This window comes from Eublepharis macularius, chromosome 12 (genome assembly GCF_028583425.1).
Source record: "Eublepharis macularius isolate TG4126 chromosome 12, MPM_Emac_v1.0, whole genome shotgun sequence".
Classification (NCBI taxonomy): Eukaryota; Metazoa; Chordata; class Lepidosauria; order Squamata; family Eublepharidae; genus Eublepharis; species Eublepharis macularius.
The window spans coordinates 10756820-10784535 of NC_072801.1; the positions used below are offsets into that span (position 1 = coordinate 10756820).

Here is a 27716-nt window from a genome sequence, read left to right on the forward strand (position 1 = left end):
GGCCTATGTCACTGCCCAGCAAGAAGGAATTCAGCATCCCCTCAGGGTTATGCTCTATCCCACGCCACAGGGCTGGTCTAGGAAGGTGGCACCTGAAACATCTCCAGAAGTACACCCAGCGCATGACTCTCACTAACAGGATTTTGATCAGTAGCCTAGAACTGAGGAATGGAGAATGCAAGGCAGCCAGATACAGAAGAGAAGGTCGCAGAACTTTTAGGGTGGGGAGAGACACAACAGATCAACAGACCCTTGTTCTTAAAATTCCAACACTGCTGACAGATTCAACAAAGTTGGAGACTCCCTAATCCAAGCTACCCTAACTAACTTTGCATTTTTGTACCAGATATTTTACTTATGCTGAGTGTGCGTGTACTCATGCGTTTAACACAGAACACTGATACGTCACTCTCTGTCCACTGGAAAGTCATCTCACTGCATGTGTTAAGTCAAGAATATTCAGCACACTGGAGATCTCCTGGAAGGGAAAGGTCTATTCCATGCACCAGGGAAGGCTACCAAGAAAAAAAGAGTCTACAAAGAGCTTACACGAGCAATTGGCCTCCACCCACCACTTTTTTAAAAAAAGGTGCTAGTATAGCAAAGGTGTGTATAGAAATGTTTATATGCCATTGGATGGGTAAGCCAGTGCACTGAAAATTCAATGAACAGTGATACCAGTGTCATACAATTTAAAAAAAAACATACACACACAGTTACACATACGCTGGCTCATTATGTCAAGCACAGAGTAATGGAAGCAAGTCATTGAGAAAAAACAGAAGGAAAAATCCACTTTTTGCCATATGGCTCCATTGCAACCCATGCCTTTGTGGAGCATATTCAGAAATTCTAATCCGTGTCCGTGGAACAAAACGCCAGCTGCGATGGGGCTGCAGTCGCTGGACTTACAGTGCTCAATGCTGTAATGCTGCTGCTGAAGTGCCCCTTTCACCCAGGGACATGGAAAGGATAGTAATGTCTTTAAGAGATGACAACGGCTGCATCATACGAGGTAATGGTAGAACAGCCATGCAGCAAGATGGGAGGTACATTTCGCCAAGCCATGGTCTCAAGCACCATGGATCTGTGGACATACAATATGCTTTGGGGAAAGCCTGTCAGAGAAGATACCTAGTCTGGGCTGTGAACCATGGAGGAGCAATCCACAGCTGCCATTTGGGGGACTTGGAATTCCAGCCCCTCCTGTAAGACAGACTCGTCTGGGGGAGGGGAGCTGTATCATTCCAAGCTTTTTATAGAAAGGCAGGAAAGCCACAGATGCGCTGGGCAGTCTTAGGGAAGTTCTCCTGAGCAAGCCCCCACCCCTGCAACTGCTTTCACCCTGAATGAACAGGAGGTACACATGGCTGGCTACTTGAAACAAAAACAGAGCAGGACAGGAAAGAAGGGATTCAACAGACAGAAAGAAACCTTGTCAGTTCTGTGCCTTCACCTTCTTCTTTCCAGTAACTCATTTCTAGGACTACTTTTACTAGGAGGACATTAACGCCACATCAAAACTCTTCCATCCAAGTATTAATCAGGCCTGACCCTGTTTAGCTTCTGAGATAGGGCGTGTTCAGGGTGGTATGGCCATAAAACTCTTGAGGGCCAGCCAATGACACTCGGCGGCTGACCTCTCCAGGACACCAGTGCCACAATATACAGGGACTGCCCATATAGAACTAAAAGCTGATAGCTTACTTGGCATGCAGCATAACATGCCACAGCTGCACACCTGCCCCTCTGAAGCCACGTGGGCTGACAGATAGGGGGCTGTGGTTGGGTACCATGGGAACACATGAACCTCTGCAATAAATAAGGTAGAGAGATACCCCCAGCTTGCATTCACAAGGCTGCTTAAGACACTCCAGAGAAGAACGGTCACTGTAAGAGAAAAGCCCAGTGACAATGGAGGGAGCAGGAAAAAGAACAGCTGCGTTCATTCAAGTTAAGAAAGAGGCATTTAGCCATGGTTAAAGTTACTCAGAATCTAACATAATAGCAAGGAAATCAACCAGAAGGCATGACCCTTTCCCAAATATAATCCACCACAAGGCCCAGCGAGGGTGATGGGCTAGAAATTAAAACAAATAAATATCAGAAATCCAAGGCCAAGTTTTGTTCAAAGGATCCACTTGATCCACTCCACGTCCAGGCAGACTTGCCTCCCAATTGCACAGCGCCCGATAAAGTAGCCACACAGCTCAGAAACGGAATCCCAGCCAATGAGAAGCTGCTGCTCCCGCAGGCTTATTCCAAAGACCCCCTTCTGTCCGGGTGTGGTCACCACCACAGGTTTGGCGGCTCCTCAGCCACGCGGCTTTTGAACAAGGTAATTTCGTCCAAATGCATCATGGGGACGTCTCGGATGACTTCTGTCAAGTCCTCGTGGAGGAGAGGGAAGATAACGATGTTTAATGCGGGTCGCTCAGCCTGGAAACTAAACCAGATACAAGGTATTAGATTCAAGGAGGCCAGCCATCTGAGGTAAAGGAAGGAAGGCTGCTCTGAGTAATTAGAAAAAAGAAACTACTCCAGATTCTAAAAGAGTCCAGTAGCACCTTTAAGACTAACCAATTTTATTTTAGCATAAGCTTTCGAGAATCAAGTTCTCAGGCATCTGACGAAGAGAACTTGATTCTCGAAAGCTTATGCTAAAATAAAATTGGTTAGTCTTAAAGGTGCTACTGGACTCTTTTTGATTTTGCTACCACAGACTAACATGGCTAACTTCTCTGCATCTACTCCAGATTCTGATAGCTTTAAGCGCACTTCCTTCTGACACCCAAAGAGATCGACTATTAGAATGTGAAAACCCTCCCACACTTGCTCTTCCATGTGATAGAGTGTTCTGAGTATGCCTTGCAGTTGGAAAAAGTAGGAAGCAGCAACTCACACAGGTGCCCAACAGGCAGCTTCCTCCAAGGGTGGGTGATCCTGCTGTGTGTCTGCACAAGGAACAACAGAATGGATCCATTTTATGTCCAGTGCAAAGACTTGGCAGAGTTTCCACCTGCTAGAGGCTCACCAAAGAACCAAGGTATACATACATTGTGAATGCTCCTGTCTTTTTATCAGAATAACCCTGTGAGGTAGGTTAGGCTAGGCTGGCCCAAGGCTATCCTCCGAGTTTCACAGCAGAGGACAGATTGGAAACACAGTCTCTTTGGTCACAACAACACACTAAATCAATGATCCCCATCATGAATTTGCACCTAGTCTGACAGATATGTTTTAAGAATGACTGAATTCTTCATATCACACCTAGTGTAGACAGGTAACAAAATTATCTACTAGTGGAGGCAGAACGGAAAGAGGCAAAACCAGTAACTGAATTATGGAGAGCTGCAACGGGCAGCCTCCTTTGTAGACAGGTGCTTTGGCTTCCTGGGAATCTATAATGGTTTCATTTATTTCTTGTAGCACCCAAACAGTTCCCTTGGGGGACACAGCCTGAGAATCCCTGCTGTAACCTGAACTGGCCTGCACAGTTAGAGAACCTTGTACATTCCGCAGCAAACTTCAGCCTCCCCCCCCCCCCGTTTCTCTTTCCATGAAAAAGACAGAATGCATGCATCTTTTTATCCTCCACTGCATGTACGCAAAACTGTTTTCTATATTGCAAATTTCAAAACAATTTCTCAACAAGCTGCTGCCCAAATGTAGCATCAGAACTGTATATTGGGCATACTAAACACATTAAAATTTTGTGCCAACAGAAGGATATTTCTGCAACCTGCACAAAACGTCACAATCTATGCATGAAACAAGATGCTGGACTAGATGGCCCACTGGTCTGATTCAACAGGTGTCTCATGTAACTTTAGGAAGGAGTTTTGTTTTTGTTTTGCCTTAATTAAAAGCCAGGTCAAACAGGGATCCTGTGGAGGACCTAGGTGAATGAGCAAAGATGGCTCAACTGAACCTCCATGGCTGAAGAAAGTGTATCTCTGAATGTCAGCTGCTGAGAGGGCAAAGGCAAGGAGAAGTGCTGGCCTCTGAGACCTGCTGGCAGACCTTTGGGGGCACTTGGTTGGCCACTGTATAAAGTCAGAGTGCTGGACTAGACCAATCGATGCTCTGACCCAGCAAGGATCGTCTTATGAGGTGTAGGTATAACTCTTCCAGCAGAAGACAAAAAAAATCTCTATGCATTCAGCTGGAGAGCTCCCCTCCGTTCAAGGGAGCCAGTGGCACCTTAGAGACCAACAGGATTTTCAGGGCGTAAGCTTCCAAGAGTCAGAGTTCCCTTCTCCAGACATGAGTGGGAATGGAGATTCCTGAGCCTTTATATTCCAGCCAAAGTTGGGTGAGGTGCTACGAGGGGCATCAGGATGTAAAGGTATAATGCAGCTTGATTAGGGCAGAAATTAGCATCTGTAGTGAGGTAGACTCCTAAGACTCTCCAAGGGATAACCTGCTACAAGAAGACACAAATAAAACAACAACAGAACACCACTTGTGGTCACATACAGCTCTCAGCTCAAGAGCATCATTAATGACTGGCAGCCTATGCTGAACAACAACACACTTCTCTCACAAGCATTGGGAGACAAACTTTTTCTTGCCCACAGAGAGCCCCCCAACCTTAAACAACTTCCCACTCATAATAATGTACATCCCAACACTGACACGGACTCTGGGACCAAGGCCTGCAATAAACCAAGATGCCAACTCTGTCCCCATATTTACTCTGACAGCATGATCACTGGACCTAACAACACCTGTTATACCATTTCAGGCTTATTCACTTGTTCATCTTCCGATGTCATTTATGCTATCAAGCGTGAGCAATGCCCTTCTACTATCTACACTGGACAAACAGGTCAGTACCTACACAAAAGAATAAATGGATATAAATCTGACATTAGAAATCACAACACTCAAAAACATTTTAATCTTCCAGGATATTCCATTTCTAACCTAAAAGCGGTTGTTCTCAAACAGAGAAACATCAATGGGAGATTTCAGTGTGAGATTGTTGAAATGGGAGTTTATTCACAAATTCAGAACAATGAACTCCTGGGGCTGAACAGAGACGTTGGATTCTTACCTCACTACAGATGCTAATTTCTGCTCTAAGCGAGTTGCATTGTACCTAGCCCTCCCTTATAACCCCCCATCTCCTTTTGGCCGGGATATAAATGCTCAGGGATCTCCATTCCTACTCATGTCAGAAGGGAGTTCTGACTCTCAAAAGCTTACACCCTGAAAATCCTTTTGGCCTCTAAGGTGACACTGGACTCAGATTCTACTTATCTGGTCTAGCATTCTGGGAGGCCAAGAGGCCAGTCGCTAAAGGACTTGACATACACAAAATAATGCATTACTCGCCCGGAGGCTTCATGAATGGCTTGTTGCTCCAAGTGGTCTTGCCATTCCAGGGCAAGCCAGTAGAAACCTGGAAATGCAGGTGTTCCATTTCAGGGTTAAATAGCTTGCCACATACCAGATTAGATTCATCCTTAATGGGTTTTTTGACCTTCAGGAACAGAAGATTTAAGGGGGCCTGCCAAATGACCCCAACTGTAATTTTCGACAAGGACAAGAATCTATCGAACAGATCTGGTAGCCAAGTATGCTAACTTCAGCAAAAAGAAAAAAAGTTGTAAGCTAAAGCCTGGAAATAATCCATTCCCCTTAATTAAATGGAGGACGAAACGCAAGGAAAATGTGTGTGCAGTCCAGCAAATACATTTAATTCGGGGACAAAAAAGAGAGTGGCGTTTTTTAAATTAACAGACAAGTTCTTGAAATTTTGGAATCTTTACTGTATCATGACAGGATATTTGTAGTCACTCTGATTACCTTAGGCTTGTAAGCACACTTGCCTGAAAAGAATGAGAATTACCACCAGAACCCAGGAGAGAAACTTTAGAAAAAAAATTTTTTTTTGCTCTTCGAGACACACAACACCAACACAGACTACACATAGATGGAAGGCAGGACAGTGCCAGTTTTTGTGTATATACTCTCAAGAGTGCCTTACATCCAAACAAAAAAAGTTATGGTCATGTATATTATTGTATGCACACATAGCATTTACTGTAAAAGAGAGACAGAGAGAGAAAAAGAAATGAAGGTTAAGAAAGAGATATGCTGACACTTTCCAAATGTTAAAAAGAGGCAACGATTCACCAGGGCCTCTCAGGTTAGGGCAAGATGCTATACGATGAAGAAGCTCAAGTTCTCCAGCTAGAAACGAGGCAGCCATTTGACCCATGGGGTATTCCCGGGGCCTAGATTTGCAAAGCTACCGTCTGAATCAGGGCCAGGACTTAATTCTGACAGCTTTGATCCAGACGTCACACTGTGCTTACATAGGCCAGCTCAGTTCTGCCGGTGTTCAGTGTTTGGCATCTGCGTTCAGAAAGGAAAACAATGTTGTTGTTGTCATTAACAATAATTTTCCTAAGCAGGAACAGGAAGTATTTATTAGTTAAAATCATGGCTGTGTGTCTACTTTGCGCTAAACAGCATTTATACATTCTGAGCCAAGAAAAACTCAGTTCCCCAAGACCGGTCTGCACATATTTCCTAATATTGCATCACTTCTGCTACTCACTGAGAGGGGGAAAGTCTTGGGCAGGGAAACAGACGCATTCGGCTCAGCTCCAGCAATCTTTTGAGAATTCACCAGGCATCTCTGCAGTCCAAAGGCCTAGACAGTTGCTTTAAAAACCAAAACCAGGGGATCTGAATGTCAAATTCTGCATCCAATAGCAAATTCCACACTTGTGTGGAAGGAGTGGCAGACACACACCTACACTGCTGGTTACAATGAAGGAACTAAGGTGCCGTTTATCCAAGCGAGGAGCCTGCAAGGAACCATGTGCCTGGAAAGGGCGAGGTTAGAATAACCAACAATGTCAAAACCCCAAACAATCCAAAAATCTCACTCAAGGGCCCTGTATGCACTCTGTGGTCCGAGAAGGTCAATTTCCCCTTCACCTCTTCCCATTTTGCGCCTATCAGTCTCTCAACATTTTCCTGCATACCAGGGGAATCCCAAATATGTAAAGAGCCTCACATTGTCTGCAGGTGGCCCAGTTTTACTGCTTTTGTGATTGGCACAGGAGAGCGCCACTTTACTATTGGATACAGCCGTTTTTAAAAAGCAGAAGCTGTTCCAAATCTGACGGGAAACATCAAAAATCACTGGCTTCCAAACAAAGTCACAGCACTGTTCTTAACCTATCAAGTCCTGAACAGCCTGTGCCTGGGGCACGTTCCCCAGTGTGACCCAGAAGATCAGACAAATCTTCAGCAGCCTTTCTCTGGATCCTCTTTTGTAGTGGTACAGCATCTCTAGAACGTCTGCGTCAAAGAGCTCCACCTGGCAACTCTGGCGTTTACATCTATCGGTTTTAGTTCTGCTCCAGTTTGACCTGGATTTCTCTCTTCTGCTGTATATTCTATACTGATCTGTACTGCAGTAAGCTGATTTCAATACTACAATTTATTCAACAAAACTTGCTATAAACTGCTCAGGATAAGCTTTTTTTTCCTTTGCAAGAAAGGAAATATTGTAAGCAACTTTGGCACTTTGGGGGAAAAAATCCCAACTTCAAGCATATGCCAATGGGTCTGATCTTGCTGAGAATGAAAAGAGACCTTGGGATCATAAGTGGATAGCTCAATAAAAGAGTCGACCCAGTGAACTACAGCTGTGAAAAAGGCAAATTCTGTACTGGAGATTATTAGGAAAGGGACTGAAAATAAAATGGGACAATATTATAATGCCCCTGTGTAGATCTATGCTGCAGCCTCATTTGGAATACTGTATGCCGTTCTGGTCTCTGTGTCTCAGAAAGAACATTACAGAGCTGGAAAAAATAAAGAAGAGGGCAACCAAGATGATTAAGATGTAGGAACACCTTTCCTATGAGGACAGGCTGAAGAGTCTGAGACATTTCAGTTAAAAAATGAGACAACTATTGGAGGGACATGATAGCGGTTTATAAAAATTTGTACTGAGAAAGCGGAGAGAGAGTACTTTTGCTCCTCTCAAAACAGCAGAACTTGAGAGCACAATCAATGAAGTTGATGGGCAATAGATTAAGTCAGGATGGACAAAAGGAAATACTTCTTTACGCAATGGGTGATTAAAATGTGGAATCCGCTGCCAGAGTATTATTATTATTATTATTATTATTATTATTATTATTATTATTATTATTATTATTATTATTTCTAACCCGCCCTTCCCACAAGTGGGCTCAGGACGAGGTACAACATTTATAAAAATACAATACAATATAAAATAGCAATTCATGCAGTTATGGCCACAGGCACAGACTGCTTTAAAAGGGAATTATACAGGTTTATGCACAATAGGTCTATCAGAGACTACTAGCCATGGTGACTAAAGGGAACCTCCACATTCCAAGGCAGGAAACCTCTGTCTATCAGTACCAAGAGGCAACATCAAGGGAAGATCTTGGCCTCTGTGCCCTGTTCATTGGCTGTCAAGAGTAACTGGCTGGTCACCATGTGAAACAGGAGGCTGGACTAGATGGACTGCTGCACTGATCCGGCAGGGTTCTTCTTGGGTTCTTATAAGTATTTTCACAAAATGAATAAAATCTGAAACCTCACCTGAAGGAATGCAGGGATGGCACCTCCTTTCAGTACATGCCAGCACAGTCTAGAAATGCTCTCTCCTGTCCTCCCCCACCACACTTCAGTAGCACAGCTTTAATATTATGCACAGTTAAAGAGGTAAAGGTAGTCCCCTGTGCAAGCACCAAGTCATTACTGACCCACGGGGGGACGCCACATCATGACGTTTTCTTGGCAGACTTTTTGTTACGGGGTGGTTTGGCATTGCCCTCCCCAGTCGTCTACACTTTACCCCCAGGAAACTGGGTACTCATTTGACCGACCTTGGAAGGATGGCAGGCTGAGTCAACCTTGAGCCGGCTACCTGAACCCAGCATCTGCCGGGATTGAACTCAGGTTGGGCTGCAGTACTGCAGCTTACCACTCTGTGCCACAGTTATGCACAGTTATAGAGATTTAAATCAACAAAGATTTTCTTTGAGGGACAGCCTTCCTGCAAATCCTAGTCAGAGTTATTCCGGGCTACATTCATCAACCCTGCATGGGACTGCACAACAGTGCACGAAAACTTGCCACGAATTTGGTCTTTCAACCAGTTAATGCATGAAATTTAAACCATACCCATTATTTAAAAAATCCGCAAGCAGCAGCAACAGAAGTGGATCTGTATTAAGTTCTATCCTAAAATTTCCAATTCATCCCTTTGCTGCTTTCCTTGAAGCAGAAGGGTAGAAAACTGGCAACTTCCCCCAGGTGTACACATGACAACACAGATGCCAAATCTTGAGTGCCAGGGGCTACAATCTAGGCGTCTCCGGCAACCTGCAGCCTCTGACATTCAAGGAAATCCTCTCCAGGGACACAGAGGGCTGTTTGGCCTTGCTTTTCCCTCTCTGCATTCATTCATTCATTCATTCATTCATTCATTTATAGTCCACCTTTCTCATTGAGGTAGATTACACAGTATCTTTTTGTATCTTGGTGACGCTAGCTGTGCTGCTTGTGGGGAATCCATAAGCCAAAATGCTCAGAGATGCCAGAAAAAACAGCCTGGAATGGCAGCCAAGTATGATACCCCCCACATGACATCAACTAGAAGCAGGCAGGTCGAGGCTGAGAGGAGGGCAAGGACTGAAAGGAAAACCCCTGTCAAGCCCCGAGGCAGTGCCCTGCCATGGCAAGCTCAAAATATACCGGGACATTATTTGCCATCTCCTACAAATTAAGAAGTTATTTCAATAATTGGCCAATTAAAGCTACTTGGGAAACATTTACACAATGCCAGTGGATGCTACTTGTTCTGCCCCCCCCCCATAGACAGTGGGGTACATTTACAAAAAGAAAGGTTTGCAACAGTGAGGAAAGAGCCAGGCTGATCCCAAGGACAGATGAGTGGGCACTGAACAGCCCCTCCCCCTGTAATTTCAGAGCCCTGCTAACCACGCCACCCACAGTTCTTTCTATGGTGCACACACATATAACATTAAAACAGAAGTGTAAATGGTTTGGGGTTGAATCGAGAAATGCTACTGGGAGGGAGCTGGGGGAGCAATCCAGATGAACAACTACGTGCTGCAGGCTGGGAACCAGAAATTGCAGCAGAAGCAGGCATCAGGGAAGCCAGTGAGGTTTCTATACCCCAGGAATGTGGCAGTCTGTCATACGGACGGCCTTTTCCCAGAAGCGCTCTCAAGAAAAGCTGGCTCTTGGGTAGGCACATCCACCTAGGCTCCCCAAAACATCATCAGAGGGGCTGGACTTTTCTCAGGTTATCTTCAACTTCTTGTCATATCAAAGAAGGAATGACAGATTGCAGAAATGGCCTGCCTTGAGCCAGGACAGGCCAGTGGCTCAGCAGAAGACACACACACACACAGTGCAAGTGCCAGACCGGAACAACTGATCAGACACCCTTTTCCCAACCCTTCGGTCCAAGCAGGGAATACAAATATCAAGGGAACAGGGCTCCCAGATGTGGCCACTTCAGTCCTTTGCTATGCTCCTCTGAGAGCTGTCCCATAAAAAACTCTTTTGGTTTACCTGCCAAAGGAAGTGAAGGAAAAATCTGGCTTGCAGCTAGAGCGCAGGGAAGAGCAAACTGGGCTGGGCACCTCTTATTCTCTATGCAGAAACCAGGACGTGCTATTTGGAGGGCTTTCAGTGTCTATGACTGAGTACAAAAAAGCCTGAAGCGGGGAAGCCCTCCCCTTGCCCCCACCCCCAGCAAGAAGACTTCTTCGATCACTGGGGCTGCTGGATGGAGGAGAGAACAGCATAGAACTTCTGCTGGGAGGCTAGCATCACTACCCATCATTCTCCTGCCCAGGTGATCCCAGACAGCCAAACCTGCACAACTGTCTGCTATAAAGCCCCTGGCCACTACGCCCTCTCAGTCTGGATACCTCAGCCCCAGGAGGGACCGCCAGTCTTTCTATCCTCTGCCACATCGGGAGTGTGCCCTTTGCTAGCCTGGCCCAGCTTCTTGCCAGCAGCACTCGTGTGATGCTATTTCCAGCTCTCGCTCTCTTGATTTTTCTGTTTTCACTGGGATGCTTCCCTTTTTCACTGCTTCCTTCTAGAAGGTCCAGGGTGCAACCTGGCACCAGCATCATTTTAAATCTGCAGACATCCTCAGAATTTCATATGAGGATGCTTACAAGAAAAGAGTTTATGATCATGGCCTGAGACATCACCCCTCAACCCCACTTCGATAAAGAGGTCTGGAGGACTCAGTTTGGTGTAGTGGTTAAGAATAGCAGGACTCTAATTTGAAGAACCAGGTTTGATTCCCCACTCCTCTGCTTGAAGCCAGCTGGGTGACCTTGAGTCAGTCACAGCTTTTCCACAGCTCTCTCAGCCCCACCCACCTCACAGGGTGATTGTTGTGAGGATAACAACAACGCACTTTGCAAAGCGCTCTGAGTGTTAAGTTGTCCTGAAGGGCGGTATAGAAATCAAATACTGCTGTTGTTGATGATGTTATTATTATTAAGAATTTGTACATCACTTAGTGTCATTTTGGTTGGTCCCAATAAAAGGCATCATGTGGCTTTTGTTTTAGGATTTTGCATTGGACCAGGTGTTTACCTGCAACCTCAACCCAGAGTGCAAAGCCTTAAATTACAGGACCGTGCAATCTAATGCTTCCAAAAAGAATCGCTCAGCCTGCAGACTGCTTACAAATCACCTCCCCAGCTCTTCAAGCACTCAGTCTTGGATTGCTGGCGTGAATATTCCAAAGAGGAATATTCACGCCAGCAATCCAGACTTCAAGACTGAATGCCACAGGGGAAAAGAGAGTCCCAAGTTCAGCAGTGCCTCGCTCAAAAGCAGTCATTTGAACAAGAGGCCGTTTCAGATAAGTGGAGCTGATGATGATGAACAAGCTGGAAGGACCAACTCTGGAAGAGAGGATGAACTGAATATTTACAGCTTGACTAAACGGAAATTAGAGAGAGCAAGCAGGGAGGAGGGCACAAGATAAATATTTTAAGGGTGTGATCACTGTGGAACTGGGGGGGGGAAGCAGCTGTTTAGGACAACTCAAGGAGATTTAACTAGAGCAGAAGACAGAGGGAAACATTCTGTTTTACCTCTGAATTCCAGGTAAAGGGGAGGGCTGGGATCGCTATCTGATCTGGAAACCCTTCCATCTAATTATGATACATGGAGACACCCTGAAGTGAGGGAAATGGACTCGGCACCTGCACAGAGGACATTTCAATCTACTCTTGCTTCAGAAGTTCGAAGTTTGAATCATGGCCATGAAGGGAGGAGCACAAATTACGGCCTGGTTTCAGGGGCTCCCCTTTGAAGCTGTCTTCCACTGAGCCGTAACACTGGCCTGCGCAGCTCAGCACAATTTGCTCCGATGGGCAGAGGCTCTCCCTGGAGACACTAGATATTAAACAAGGATCCTCTGGCATACGAGACATGCGCTCTACCATTAAGCCACACCTGCTCCCCAAGAATCACAGAGGAGGAATTCAGCCACGTGACAGCTAGGCAATGGCAGAGAAGGGCATGGAAACGAGAAAAGCTCAGCTCTCAATCTGGGACAGAGGTAGTCACAGCTGCATCCCCTCTGCCTCGCCACCCTTGAATCATTTGCTTTGGGCTGAGGAAGGAGACAACAGCTGCAAATGGATATGCATGGCTACCTGATGAGGGGGGTGGGAAAGGGTGGAGGCAAGCCACAGTGGGGAAGGGCGGAGCAAGAAAAAGGAGCCCATAAAGCTGCCGTGGGTCAGGGAGAAGAACAGGCTCTGGATCATCTCCCCAAATGTCTGCCAGTTAAGAGTTCTTGTGTGAACACGGCCCTTGTCTGGTGGAATGATGGAAGAAGGAGCACTGATTCCCAACCCCTGGTTTGAACAAAAAGCCCACTGTGCCTGGATTGAGGTTTTAACCAAAAGGGTAAAAAGGTTATTCTGTAGTGGTTAGATCATCATGATGAGGAAACCCAGATTCAGATCTTCACACTTGCCATGAAGGCCACTGGGCCACTCTCTCAGCCTAACCTACCTCACAGGGTTGTCGTGAGGACAAAATGGGATTGGCAAGAATTATGCATGCCGCTCCTGAGAGGCTTGGAGGGAGAGAGAGAGAAACATGCAGACAGAAAGATGCACTCCAAAGGCATTCTCAAGGGGGCAGGGAAGTACCAGGCCAACACTGGCAAATGTATTAATGCCCCTTTCTATTAACTACCAACACCAAAGTCAGCCCAAGTTTGCTGCTTCCCATGTCTGTCAGCATTCCATTAAATTTCTGGATGTACACAAAATTCAGGACTGAGCCTGCCCCTCTCACACACCAGGTTTGTGGCCTGAAGCAAGCACAGGGAAAGACAGCAGACAGTGGCTGGGTATTTAAATTTGTGCCAGAAGTGGAACCAGAACATTCACAGCCCTCCTGTTTTTAACATTTCATGAACATGCTCTAAATCGACTCAAAGATGATTTAGTCAGATACTAACATTGTTTATCTGAATTGAGCACAGGATCACAGCCTGCTAAATGACCTACATTTTCTTGCACTTTCCAGACTAAAGGAAGGCTAATTTACTGTCTGGATGAAAACACATAACTGCAGAATTCAACTTGTGCCATAGCTATCCAGCATGTCCTGCAGATCTCTGAGAAATACAGCTTTTAAAGAGCAGCTTTTATAGAGCACATCTATAAGCCCTCCTGGTCTGGTTGGAAGGAAGGGGAACGAAGGCAGAGTACACTAAGGAGCTGAGAACTCCTGCTCTTTTCCACATATGGTTGCTAACATGTAATTCCCTCCCTTCAGTCTTCTCTTATAATAACAGCTGGTTGTGATGTAATGGGTGTGGTCCCTGGCAGCTCCTGAGGAAGAAAGCAAGTGCTCTAGAAAAGGGTCTGGAAGACTTAGCACTCTGTGGCAATTACTAATTTATCCTGTGTTTGCCCAAGGACCACAAACACCCCCCTCCCCAGTTTGCCAGTATCCCGTAAGTTCCAGCATTTCTTCTCCCACACACTCCACCATCGGTAATACAATTAAAACAGAACATCCAACAAAGAAGGAAAGGCACTGTCATATACTAGTTAAACCTATACCTATATGATTGCCACCAATGTTTTTAATTGCTCTTAATTTTTTTAATGTATTTATGACGTAAATCCGCTCTGAGCCCACTCGCGGGGAGAGCAGACTATAAATTAAATTAACAAAATAAAATAAAATAGTTAACCACCCTTTCAGTTGATGCCAAATGACTCTGAAGCCTCAATCATAAAAGCCAATCCAAGCACACAGTTTGCATCATTTTGGCTGGGCTGCAGAACTTGGGTGTGGGGAGGGGAGCGAATTGCGGTAAGACCTTGAACATCACTCCAGACACCAAGTCATGCCCAGAACCTGTTAGATCGGCTGCTTTTCTCACATGCACATTCACACTTCTCTCTAGCTGTACCAGTCAATGGGGAGACTCAATTTCCTTTAAATAATGAATAGCTGGGGTTCTCTCGTGTTTTTGGTGGGCTTGAAAATACTAGCATCAGTGGTGCCATGTAAATACTTCAATTTTATAAGAACCGCTTATATTAAAAAAGAAAAAGGGGTAACCTCACAGGAGACCAAAAGGACACTTGCTAGCACAAACACTGATTTAATGTCACCCTCCACTTCCCAGAATATTAGTAAAGGGGAGGTGTTTTTCTTTTGCTGTTTCTTAGGCTCAATGGAATAGCCTGCAAAACAAGCCACTGGAATTCTTTGCTTTGCATGACTTTTGCAGTGAAGGAACAGCAATAGAGAGGACAGAAACGCTCATCCTGCATCAGCAGGTGGGGGGAAGGAAAGACGACAGAGCTTTGATTGAGAGACCACTGCGCTGCCTAGTGGCTACCAAGAGGAACGCTCATTATCAAAACCCAGACAATGAATTATACATATGAATCCTCTGCTGCAAAAAGGAGAAGACAGACATGATTTGCAAGAGAGACTCAACAGGTGCAGCAGCATACATGTTTGTCTTCCATCACCTTCTGCTCTGTCATCAAAACACACAGCAAGCAACTAAGAAAAAAACAGGTGAGGGGGCGAGAGAAAATAAAGGGTTAAGTACCTCCCCACCATCTTGCTTCCCCCTTCAAATCACATCCTACTCTCTGCAAAAGCACAGAAGCCAGGAGAAGACTAAGACTATTTTTCTCCCTGAGGTTTTGGTGGTCCCAGGCCCTTTCCAGCTCATGCTAGAATAAAAACCAGTTCATCAGTTGCAGCATAAACCAACAGGAGTCTTGTGATACCTCAAAGACTCACAAGGTCCCTACTCGAAAATTATCCTAGCCCCTGCTTTTAAACTATGCTTTTTAAATGCTTGTGTAAAGCCTTGTTTCCTTTTAAAAATAATACAGGCATGGGTGATTTTATGCTTCAATTTGTATTTTAAGATTATTTCAATTATATACCTTATTGCTGCTTTTTGTCTCCCCATCCAGAGAACCAAATGAGTTAAGAGGCAGGGATAAAAACATTAATAAAAACAAAAAGCCAGAGAAATGGTGTGAGAGCTCTGTTGAATTTTCATCAGCCTCTGCACCGGGGTTCCTATTTTCATTCTCAAAGAAGCATCCCACATGATAAAAGACCCACAGGGGGCCCAAATGGGCTTTGCTTTCTGCTAGCACCAGCACACAGCAGCTCCCTGAACTGAGGTTTTAATCCTGTACCGGCATCAAAACCAATCACAGTGATACAGAGGGGGCTCTCAAACCATTGACTGCCCATCAAAAATATAAGACTGGGGGAGGGCAGGAGAGCTATTCTCAGTCAGGTCTTAACTGCTCACCAACCTGTCCCCACCCCCTACAATAATTTACTGTGTTTAAGAGATTGGGGAGCGGGGGTGAGACAAGAGAGGTTCATGAAATTCTGATGTGGAGAGAAAGGAGGGTTTCAAAAAGGCTTTTGTATTGTAGGGAGGGGGTCTCAGATGCTTCACTAATGAGTTAGGGAGTATAGATTTCACCACTATGTTGCCTTATGTACTATCTGTTGCTTTAAATATGTGCTCCTGTCAGCCCTAGAATTGCTTATGCTCTGTTTCAGCATCTCTTCAGCTCTGTGTTGGATTCTTGCTAATGCCATGTCTTTGTAAACTTGTGTTTATTTACCCTACAGAATTGTTTATGGAAATGTCCTTGATATTGACTATACTAATCTCACTGTGTAATCCACGTTGTGTCTCAGTGAGAAAGGTGGACTATAAATGACTAGTAATAATAATTTATTTCCCTGTCCCATTATGGAGTCAATGGAGTGCCTCCATACTTTAAGGTACCTTTCCTTATTATTATTCTACTATTATTATTCTACTACTACTACTACTACTATTATTATTATTATTATTATTCCTTATTATTATTCTACTGTTATAAATCCTGAAATGTTCACCTGTTATAAAATCAAAATGATTTGTCCTACTGGAATCAAGTTGGCTGGTAACGGGTGAAGTACTAGAATGTGGGATGGTCCAATGAAGTTAATCAACACTTAAGTTCAGGAAATATTTCTTCATAACTCATTATTAACAGAAAGGATTTGCCAACACATCATATAGTCATGGCCACTAGCTTAAATGGCCTCTTAAAAATGGAATATGCAAGTTCACAGAAGGTACTCTACCAAACACTATTACACACAAAAGGCAAATGGAGGCATTGTACCTGCAGTTATTAAAAAAGCTTGACTGTGAACATCATGAGATCTTTCCAGACACAAATGACTTTTTCTGGAGAAAATGCTGGACTACATGGGGCGGATCCAATAGATCTTCCCTGCTACTGACGGCACTTCCTCTAGTCCAAGGATCCATCTGCTTGTGCATCAAGACTCCTTGCAGTGGAGGAAAGTGCCTTCATTAGCTGTGCAAATCCAGCCCAACAGATGCTGGTGCAAAGTCTCAGAATTCTTTTTATATCCCCTTCTATTAGTTCTATTAGAGGGTGGTGTCGTGAGAAGTGAAACAAGCTTAACTTTTAAAAAAATATTGTCACATCAATATAAACAATAAGAGACAGAGATAGAGAAAGCAGGGGAAGTAACAAATAATCTGGAGATTGAAGAAACAGCTGCAGCCCAGTCGCTGGACAGCAGAAGCCAGCACAGGAAAAAGGATATTAAGGTTTAGACTGACACTGTTATGAGATATTGGACAGCCAAAGAATGAGAAAACTGGGAAAGGATTTTCTGGTTCTTACTTTAAAAAGCCCTCACAGGTGAATTCAATTAAGAAAGAGGGGAGTGTTTTGTTGAAAAAGACACTACTGATGTCATGGGGAGGGTCGCAATCCACATCTTGGCAGGTTTCCCAACAGCCATGATACTGCAGCAGGTACAATATTGTCTGCTGAGAGCAATCAAAGTTACTTGCTGGAAGCAAATAACAACAACAATAATAATATTAGTAGCAGCAGCAAAAATGCTGCATGCTGCAGACAACACTTCATCTAACCTTTCAAAACATGTCAGACGGTTCAGTAATCCTTAGCGTGTGCACATACTCCCTCAAGCTAACCTTAGCATGGTACTTACACTGATCTAAGAAAAGTACAAGAGTCCAGTAGAACCTGTAAGACTAACAAAATTTGTGGTAGGGTATGAGCTTTCGAGAGCCACAGCTCACTTCTTCAGATTCCAAGCTGTCACTCACAGAAGCTCATACCCTACCACAAATGTTATTAGTCTTATAGGTACTACTGGACTCTTGCTCTTTTCTACTGCTATGGACAGACGAACACAGCTACCCATCTTGACCTAAGAGAGTCACTGACACTGAGGCAGGCATCAGGGGGGGAAATTTTACAAAACAGTCAATAATGATTCTCTAAAGAAACAATCAGTAAGTTAGAAATAAATTTTAAGGACCTTTTATGGAGTCAGATTTCTAACTTCATTTTATAAAGCGCCCTCCATGACATAGTCCTTGCCCCTGGGGGTGCAGAGTTATTACTTTGCCTGCACTGCAGACATGAAGCTGATGTTCAGGGAAGCATAGTAGCATATGGAACGAGGAAGGGGAAATCTGGGGTTGAAATCCTCATTCAACCAGGAAGCTCAACTAGGTTATCTCTCGGCCTAACCTATTTCACAGGGTTGTTGTGAGGATAAAAGCAGGAGAACTGTGTATGTTGCCTGGAGCTTCTTGGAGGACAGGCAGGGTAGCTAGAAAGATGCTAAGCGTGTGTGTCCTGGAGGGGCCAGGAGAGAACACACACAAAACCCCCACAGTTGCTACCATCAGCCCCCAGCGCTCTGCAAAGTGAGTGAAGCCTTTTGCTCAAGGCATGTTTTGCAGACAAGCTGGGATATGAACCTGGGTTTCCCACCATAGCTTTCAAACCAGTTCCTGGGGGGGAAACACATTTGCCATTTATTCAAGTGTTACATTTGTCGCTTCTTGCAGGATTTGGAGCAGTTTCTATAAGAATTGGAGAAAGAGAAGTGAAAGAAAGGCAGTGGAATACAATTTCCTGCTCCCCAACTTTTCCCACAGAAGAAGGCCCAACAGAACATGCTTTCCAAAAGGCAGTGTCTAAGCCCTGAGCTCCAACCATGTTCTTAAATTGAGTGGGCACAATGCAAAAATGCTTCCTCCTCCATCCCATGTCACACCAACAGCACCAGGCCTTGAGCAGGGGGGGAGAGAACAAGGAGGAAATTCCATCACAAGGAAGTTCCCAAGGGGTGCCAAGTGCTATTCCCCCTTGTCTGGCCCTGATGACACAGCCTAGGATGGTTCAGCAAAACTGGAACATTGGCACTTACCTCCATATCAGGGACTGCTGAAGATTCTTGCAAACCGTCAGGGATTCTCCTGTAAACATGTGGCACATGATAACCTCGAGACAAGTGGTCATGAAGGCCATGACGGCATCCGGCTGCAGCGTCCCCCTCCTGGAGATGATGCACAGGCGCTGGAGAGACGAACAGTGGCTCAGGGCCTGGAAGAACTGGGCGTTGGCATTGAAATAGGGCTGCTCAAGCCTGCACAAAGAACAATGAGAAGGATCGACCACACACTGTGTGCATGATTCACAAAGAGAGCGCTGAAGAGGGGATCTGCAGGAACAGGAATCCCAAAGTCTATATGAGAAGAGGCGACACAGCAGAGAACTCTGCGGCTGCTTTCCATTTCAAACACCAAAGCACAAGTCTTCCTGCCGTCTTAAGGAAGTAGCTGAAAAGTCTGGAGGGGAAAAAAACCCTGAACAACACTGCACAGAATGCCAGACTTCTTTTCAACAGAGAGTTTACCCACACGATCAGCAGGGGGCTTCTACACGGCCGTCATCTTTCCTCCTTTCTCCGAGCTGCAACCACCACGTCAGATTAGTGAAAGTTTGCTGAACAAAGGTTAAGAGTCTCCTAATTGGGTCATTTTCCTGGCTACTCTAGACGAGGCTCATCATCTACTTAATGGTCCAATAAGGACCTGGAAAGGACAAACTGGCTCCATGCAACCAAGCAGAAACACTTGTCGAAAGAGCAAGAGTCATTTCTCCCAGCCCTCTAAGCACCACGAATGACCAGCATGCATGCAACGTGCCTTTCTTGGGGGTGTGTCTGTGGTATGCCTGTGGCAGCAAAGAGGGCTTTTGCTTGCACATGTGGAGAGGGAGTGTGGAAGGCAAAGAAGGAAAGTGGGTGGTGGCCACATGGCCACAACACTCGGTGGACTGGACTTCTTCTGCACAAGAGACTCCTGACTTGGGAACCACTGCAGAAATGTCTCACAACCAGAATCATGCACCACATTGGGAACCAGAGATAGCAAGGCACATGCTCCAGAGTCAAAGCAATATTTCAATAGGTAATGGTTTCCAGAGGCTGAAAGAATAAATATTTACAAGACCACTGGTTGAAAAATAGGGGTCTTGCAATACACCGTCTCGTCCACTAGGTGACACTGTTGCTTTATCTGCATCCCATTGTATTTTGGCCTGATAACTCACTAAAAGGCAATTATTGTTCAAACTGGTTTAGCAACTGAGAAAAGGTTTATCTGACTCTATGTAGATAAAAGTGTGTCCTCATAACCATCCAGGGAGCCCAGCCAAATCAACCTTTCTCCCTCTGTCATGTATGCCAGCACCCACGCCATTGTTGTATTCTGCGCCCACACCATTGTTGTGTCATATGCCATTATTGTGTTCTGCAAGCATCCATGCCATTATTGTGTTGTGCATCTTACACTACATCTTAAACTCATACTGATATAATGCCAAAGTTCAATACTGTATCTTACGCATTTTATATATGAAGGTGTCTAGATTGCTAATACTAATTTCTAGAGGAGCAAGTTTCCTCTGTGTTCTCTCTGAGAAATATGTACTTTTGCTTCTGAGTGGCCTTGGGCCGAAGCTGCAGCTGTGTACTGAAATGTATCTTTTCATAGGAGGGAATGATTCCACTCTGTACTTTGTCTAGACTAAACTGCTTTGTTCCCATGTAACTTTTGGGTTTTCACGCCTGAATGCAAAGGGGGCGGGAGAACATCCCCCTATATCAGTAGTCCTATTGTTTGACTAATTACTTCTGCCAACTTCTACCTATGAGTGCACACCTGAACTGAATAGATCTCTAAATAAAGTTTCTTCAACCAATGCATCTGCTTGTTTGCAGTGAGGGACTTCGGGATCTAACTGCCAGGGACTGACACCCTCCCTACTACCATTAGAGGAACAGCAGCAACACGAAGCCCCATACCAAGGTAAAACTCCTCTCTGGACATTCCTATGCTTCTTTGCAAGGTTGCCAGACCTCAGCTTTGGCTCTGAAACTCAGGTTTGGAGATTTGTTTTAGGGCTTTGGGATGAAATCCCAGGACTGGCAACTAGCCCACAAACTTAGTGGCTTCTTTGTAGGCTTTGATGCATGCCTGCTTCTTGCGGCAAGCAACTTACTGCCCATGTCAATTAGAGATGGGAGGCAATTAGGCTGATCCTGCACTGGGCAGGGGGTTGGACTAGATGGTCTGTATGGCCCCTTCCAAATCTATGATTCGATAATGTGGCAACAGCAGTTGAGCAAATGGGACCTGCAGCTGAGATTTTGCCCAAAGTTCCTGTTCATATTATTTTATTCTTCTGCTTGATCATTAGGTAACTGCAATTTTTCAAGGGTCTTTCTTGGCCCTGACACCAGAAAGTTTTAAGAAACCAGGGAATCAAATATGTGACATCACACACACAAAGCACGTTGTTTTATCAGAGAGCTGCAAACCCTTTCAGGGAACATCCTGAGCTGCCCTGCATGGAATCTTTTCATCACTCCATAGAGCCAAGTCTACTGTGACAGGCAGCGGCTGAGCAGAAGTCACTGGACCCCAAAAACGATGGTCCACGTTCCAAGCAAGGGGCTCTCTAAGGTACGAAGGCATTTCCCAGCCCTACAATTGGAGACCCTGTGGCTCCCTGGGCTTGGTTATCTTATATATGCAAAAATGTGTGCCATTCTTTGAAGGCAGTTTGTTGCTTGGTTTAAAAGCTGAATGAAAAGGGGGAGGGGGGCACAGCTGTACCTTTGGTTGAGGCATGATCCCACTGAGGGTCAAAAACCACCAGCTGAAAATAAAATGGTACTAACCCATCTAATCTGTCAGGAGAAGCAGCCCTAACTTCCAGAGCTCTCCACTACCACAACAAGTGTACGTGAAAACAAAGCCATGAGGCAGTTAAGACGACCGGCACGTCATCTGCCCAGGGCCCAAACATGCAAGGAGCAGACCCACCCACTCACCTGAGATCTCGCAGACATCTGCAGTGTTTTAGCATGTCCATGAGGGCTGCCATGTATGCCACTTTGCCCATCATGCCCAGATTAGCCAAGGAAAGGGTCCGCAGATGTTGGCACCGGGCCCCAATGCTAATCAGCCCAGAGCCTGTGAGGATGTTGGGCAGCTGCGCCAATGTGAGGCTCTGTAAAAAAGCCAGCTGCCCGATGGCAGCCACTTCTGCATCACCCACAAGCTGTGCCCGGCTGCAGGGAGGCAGCGAGTTCCTAATAGCTGGCTCGTTCCTGGGCATGGCCGAGGAAAAACTGGACCCAATCAGCTCCAGTCTTTCCAGATATGGAATGCCTTCTAGGAGACTCCAAAACACGGAGGATGAGGGCCTGGAATTCCCCTCCTCCTGGAAGTTCCTGGCGTAAGTCTGCACCCCGATCCGGACTTTCTTCCCAAAACCTTGTGATGCTGCGCCACTTGCGGGCTGCACAGAGGGCTTGTCTGCCACGGAAACATCAGCAATGGAACAGACAGGCAGTGCCAGAGACAAGAGGCACTTCAGACGGCTGAGGATCTGGCACAAATGCTTGCCCAGGTTTTCAGTGCTATGGTGGTGGGCGGCAGAGAGATTCAAGTGCCGAAGGTTGCAGCAGGAGCTGACAAGAGTCTCCACAATGCCGCTGTCAATGTCATCTTCTGCCTTCCGCAGCAAGGAGCCAGGAGAGAGGCAGTGGACACAGCCACTGAGGTTCAGGCCAACCAAGCTGCGGAGGTCTTTGCCACTGTTGAGGACCCTCTGGACAAGCTGGCCGCCGGATAAACTGCAGCGACTGAAGCTGAAGTAGACAGGGTTGCTGAACTTCAAGTGCTGGAGGAGGCTGGAGCCATTCATCCAAGACCGGGGGAGCTGCAGGGCATCCAATGTCACATTCCGGGCCATGGAGTCCAAAAGGTTTTTGACGGTGCAACTCTCGGCAAAGCCACCAGGGGCAGAAATGAGGAAGGCGTGGAGCTTCTCTGGTGTCCGATCACTCAGCACCGCCAAGTAAAGCCTCACCACCTCCTGGTTGACCAGCCCAGGGGCAAGCCGAGCGTAGAAGACCCGTAGGTTCTGGTAGTGGGGCACGTTGCTCTCGCCTACCATCAGCTGGCCGGAGAGGATGAACCGTGACCTGTCGAGGATCTCAAAATACAGGAGGAGCTTTTCGAGGCTGGTGCAGCAGGGAACAACCCCATAGGAGGGAGTGTAGAGAGTCTGCTTGAGCTCCAGCACACGGCTCAGCGTGGCTTTGCACTCACTACTCAAGTGGGAGGAGTCAAAGCCAGGGCTGACATCGATGGTCAATGAGCGGAGGTGCTGCAAGGCAGACAGCATCTTGGAGAGGCGGAGGGAAGTTAGGTGGCAGCCGGACAAGTTCAGTCTCACCAGGTTCTTGCAGTGGATCACCTGGTCAACGGTAGAGCCAGGCAGCCAATAACAGCCAGCCACGTTCAGCTCATGAATCTCCTTTCCGATCTCCCTCATTAGCTGCTTTACCTTGTCTTTGTCCACCTGCAAGGAGGTAACAACTATTCAGGAACCCTTAAGAAGTCTAAATTATATATTCATTTTTACCGCACCCTTCCTCCAAGGAGTACAGAGCAGTAAACATAGTTTCCCACACACATTGTTCTCACAACCACCTGGGGTGGGGAGAGGGGAACTGAGAATGACTGGGAATGATTGGCTTAACATCTCCCAATGAGCTTCATGGTTCGGAGGGGATCTGAATGTGAATCTCCTAGGCACCTGTCATCTTATCCTAACCAGTACACCACATGCTTAGTTTCTGCAGGAAAACATGGACTGGTTCACTAGTGTATGTTCACCACCTGATGACTTGCGAACTTTATACCACCATAGAATAAAACCTACCCCAAAGCAGTGTGCTGTTTCTGAGTCTGCTAGCAACAATCTCAGCCTTCACTGCACTGGAATGGAATGAGATGGCCTAGGAGCTTCCAAAATGGCACCGAAGCCTTTGAAACAATGAGGGCAAGGTGGTGCCAACAGTCTTAAAAAGCAAGACCCGAAAGGCCAACGTTATGCCAATGGAAGCGTGAAAGGTTGCTTCACAGGTAACTTGAGTGAGGAGGCCATTCCAGAGACCTCTTCCTCTGAAACGTCTTCTGGTTTCACACTGGGAAGTGTTTCTTTCAATACAGTCAGCCTGTATGAGACAGATCACCCTTGCCAAGCTTGTTCTGGAGGGAGGGATGGCATGGGGCAGAGCCTCTGAGCGGCCTGGTCAGACTTTGGAATGAATAAACTGGCCGTCCCTGTTTTAGAAGGGAAATGGGGCAGGGGAAATTTATTTAAGATCATTTAGAACCTGCAACACCCAGCCTCAAGGTGGCTTCCAATACAAATATTTAAAGAGTTAATGACCAGTAATAAGATCTTAAAAGGTCTACAAAAAACTACTCAGCTAAACATTCCTCACCGTTTCTAAAAGGCATTTAAAATCCCCATTTAAGAAAACAACCAAATCAAAAACAAGCTCAGCAGGAACAAAACAAAATAAAATAGTAACATCAGCCAGAGAAGAGCATTCTGAACAGAGCTGACTAGAGCTTTCTGCTCCTCCCAAGAAGAGAACATGGTGCTGAGTAAGGAAGAACCATAATATTCCCCTCACCCCCTACAATCTGAGGCCTGAATGAGGACAAGTAGAAAGCAAGGGCATTCTCTCCAAGATCAAGGAAACACATCAGAGTGATTATTTTAATCTTATAACAGTAATGTCTGCAAAAATCACCTTCTCTCTATATACACCAAGCCTCCTTGAATGCAAGCAAACTGCCAAGTAAAACCAAACACTACCAGGTGAGGAAAAGGACCAAATCTCCTGCCCTCCCTCCCCCGCTCCATCTCAGGGATTTTCCTCACCTGGTAGTCCTTGTGCAGGATCACCAGGTGGGTGAGGCTTTTGTCAAGACTGAGAACTGCAAGTTTCCTGCACACTCTCCGGATGCTGAGGACAAGATCAGAAACTGGGATGTATCTCAGGATGTGCAAGAGGATCTCATCCGAGAAGTCCATCAAGTTCATGCTGGTAGTGAGATCCTCACTTTCCTCGACAGTCGATCCCTGAAGGAAAAGAGAAAGCAAGGCTCAGCTTTGCACACAGAAAGTCCCAGGTTCAATTTCCAGCAGTTCCAGTTAGAAAGAGATGAAGTGAAAAAAAAAATAGAGATCACCAGACACATGTGAGAGTTTACAAGCATGGCATGATGGAACAAACAGAGAGAAAAGATAAGTGTTTGTATAGAAAGAGCATCTCTAGAGAAATCATCTCATGTAGCTGACAGGTGATTGTGTGGGGAGACAGCATGCTTCAGTGGCAGAACTGCTCTGCATGGAGGTCCCCAAATTTAATTCCCAGCATCTCCAGTTAAAAGGTTGACAGAGTACAGGAAAGACCTGAGACCCTAAAGACCTGAGAGAAGAGACAATGTTGATCTTATCAAATTTGACTCAGTATAAGGCAGCTTCATGTGTACATGCTACTGCAGACGGCCCATAGATCAGGGGGTGAGCCGGAAGGTCCCAGGTTCCACGTCTGGCACCTCCAGTTAAAAGCATTAGGTAGTATACCATATATCCTACCATATATCCTACCATATATCCTGCAGAGCTGCTCCTAGTCAGGAGAGACTATACTGACCCTCACTAGACCAAGAGTCTGATTCAGTAGCGCTGTTCATATGTAACAGTTAAAACATGTACAAGCATCTGTTTGTAAGAAAGAGCCAACATACATTCATTTTGGGGGCCAGTACCTGGTCAAATGTGGGGTTTAAATCACACATTCAGCTCTACATGTGTTGACAGAAACATGAGAATTCTTCATTGCGTGTATAAAGAAAAATCAACTGATAGTATGTGCATTCACTGGCACTTTTGAAGAGGACTAGTATAACGTAGTTTCATGTTTTACATACATTGTATTATTATAGAGCTAAAGACCCTTCATAATAACACCTGTTTGAACACATGCTATTATTATACTGCCAGAGAGCATCTGTTTTGCACATAAAAGATCCTGGTTTCTTCACTTAAAAGGGTCTCAGATAGTAATAAACATTGGGACAGACTTTGCTCCTAGGGATCCCAGGTGCCCGTCGGTGGCGAGCAATCTCCCAGCAGCTTACCTGATTGCCCGCTATCCCTCATGACTGATGGGAGGCTTCTGGGCTGCCCAGAAATTGCCCACCCTCGGCAGGTACCCTAGGAATACACTCAGCGCATGAGCTCCTAGCAGACACAACGACATTGTTTCCGGAAGTGATGTCATTCCACCAGGTGTGGGAGTGCTCCCACGCTTCATTTGGGGCCAACTTTGGCCTCAAACGGGCTGATTCTCAAAGAATTGGCCCCCGCGCAGAAGCACTCCTGCAGCCGGCGTGACAACATCGCTTCTGGAAGAGACACCATCATGTTGGTGCCAGGTGCACACACGCACTTTGCACATGCATGGAGAGAAGAGCACAGGTGAGTGCTGGGTCCTCCAGGAGTGTAACGGGACCCGGCAACCTCACTTGCTCTACATGAGAACCTGAAGGGTTGCTGTGGAACTAGATGGACACTAAGCCTGCCTACTGGAAGTGACATAGGCTTGCCAACCTCCAGCTGGGGCCTGGAGTTAGCCCAGAATTAACTGTTTCCTTGGAGAAAATGGCAAATTTAGAGAACAAACTGAGAATCAGTGTGGTGTAGCGGTTAAAGTGTCAGTCTAGGATCTGGAAGATGCAGGTCTGAATCCCCGCTCTAGCATGAAAGTTCACTGGGTGACTTTGTACTAGGAATCACATTCCCTCTGGTGGGGGATCCCCCATTTTCACTGCCTGCCCCCTGCCTCCACTTACCTGGCCGGTGGGGGAGGAAGGCACAGGAATGGGCCTCCCAGGTGTGCTCCTGGGGCAGCGCAACAACATCACTCCCGGGAGTGACGTCATCACGCTGTCCCAAGAATGCTCCTGTTCTTTGCAAAGGGCCAATTTAACCCCAAACGGGCCTCTTTTGGGCCGTTTGAGGCCAAAATTGGCCTGCTGCAAGGGCGCACGCAATAGTGTTACTTCCTGGAAGTGCCATCATCATGCAGGGCACTTCACGCGCACACAGGGAGCATCATGGGCCCAACAATAAGGTATGTGCCAGGTCCCCCACCTCCCACCAGGAGGCTAAGGGGACCCGATAACCTTACCTTATATACACTCTCAGTCAGCCCAATCTACCTCACAAGGTTGTTGGGAAGAAAAAAGGGAGGAAAGGAGAACAGTTTCGGCCCTCGTAAAGAAGGGGGTATAAAATGAAACAATTAAAATAAGGCTTTGGTGTTGTCTGCAGAGGAGCCTGAAGCTTCCTTTCTTCTCCTCAGAGCCCTCTTTTCCCTCAGAACCTTCCTATGGCCCAATCCATAGATAATGAGTGAAATCCTTCTCAAATCCCCCTCCACAGCCACTACCCCCAAATATCTAGGAATTTCGCAGGCTCGAGTTGGCAACTTTTGCCCTAACGGACGGCTTCCGCACGGGTGGCAAGCAAAGGCTACAGAGGACCTTCCCTTGGGGTGGTTACCATGGCCACCCCGACCAGCGCCGTCTGCAAAGAAGGGGTAGAGGGTGGGGAGATGAGGAGAGGCAGGCGCCAAAGCCGCTAGGCCGCGGTTGCCATGGAAACCAGGGGCTCCTACCTCTTCGGAGGAGGCGGACATTGTCGGCAGCAGGCCGCCAAGCGCGCTGACAGAAGATGCTCGGCCGGGACGACGCTTCGCCCAGCCTCCAACCCCACACGGCGTCTTCCCTGCCGGCTCAGGAGCAACGCTGCGTTTCCGGCGCATCCTGG

The 27716-nt window shown here is 46.2% G+C and overlaps 1 protein-coding gene across 1 annotated transcript; it reads right to left on the bottom strand.

The window, feature by feature from the left end:
* Positions 1 to 468: 468 nt before the first annotated feature.
* Positions 469 to 27716, bottom strand: FBXL18 (F-box and leucine rich repeat protein 18). Its single transcript, XM_054993495.1, has 5 exons — positions 27565 to 27716; positions 24759 to 24959; positions 21844 to 23381; positions 18871 to 19089; positions 469 to 2446 (listed from the first exon to the last, which is right to left on the bottom strand). Exons 1-5 carry the CDS (start codon positions 27709 to 27711, stop codon positions 2290 to 2292), a joined length of 2262 nt encoding a protein of 753 aa, XP_054849470.1. The 5' UTR covers positions 27712 to 27716; the 3' UTR covers positions 469 to 2289.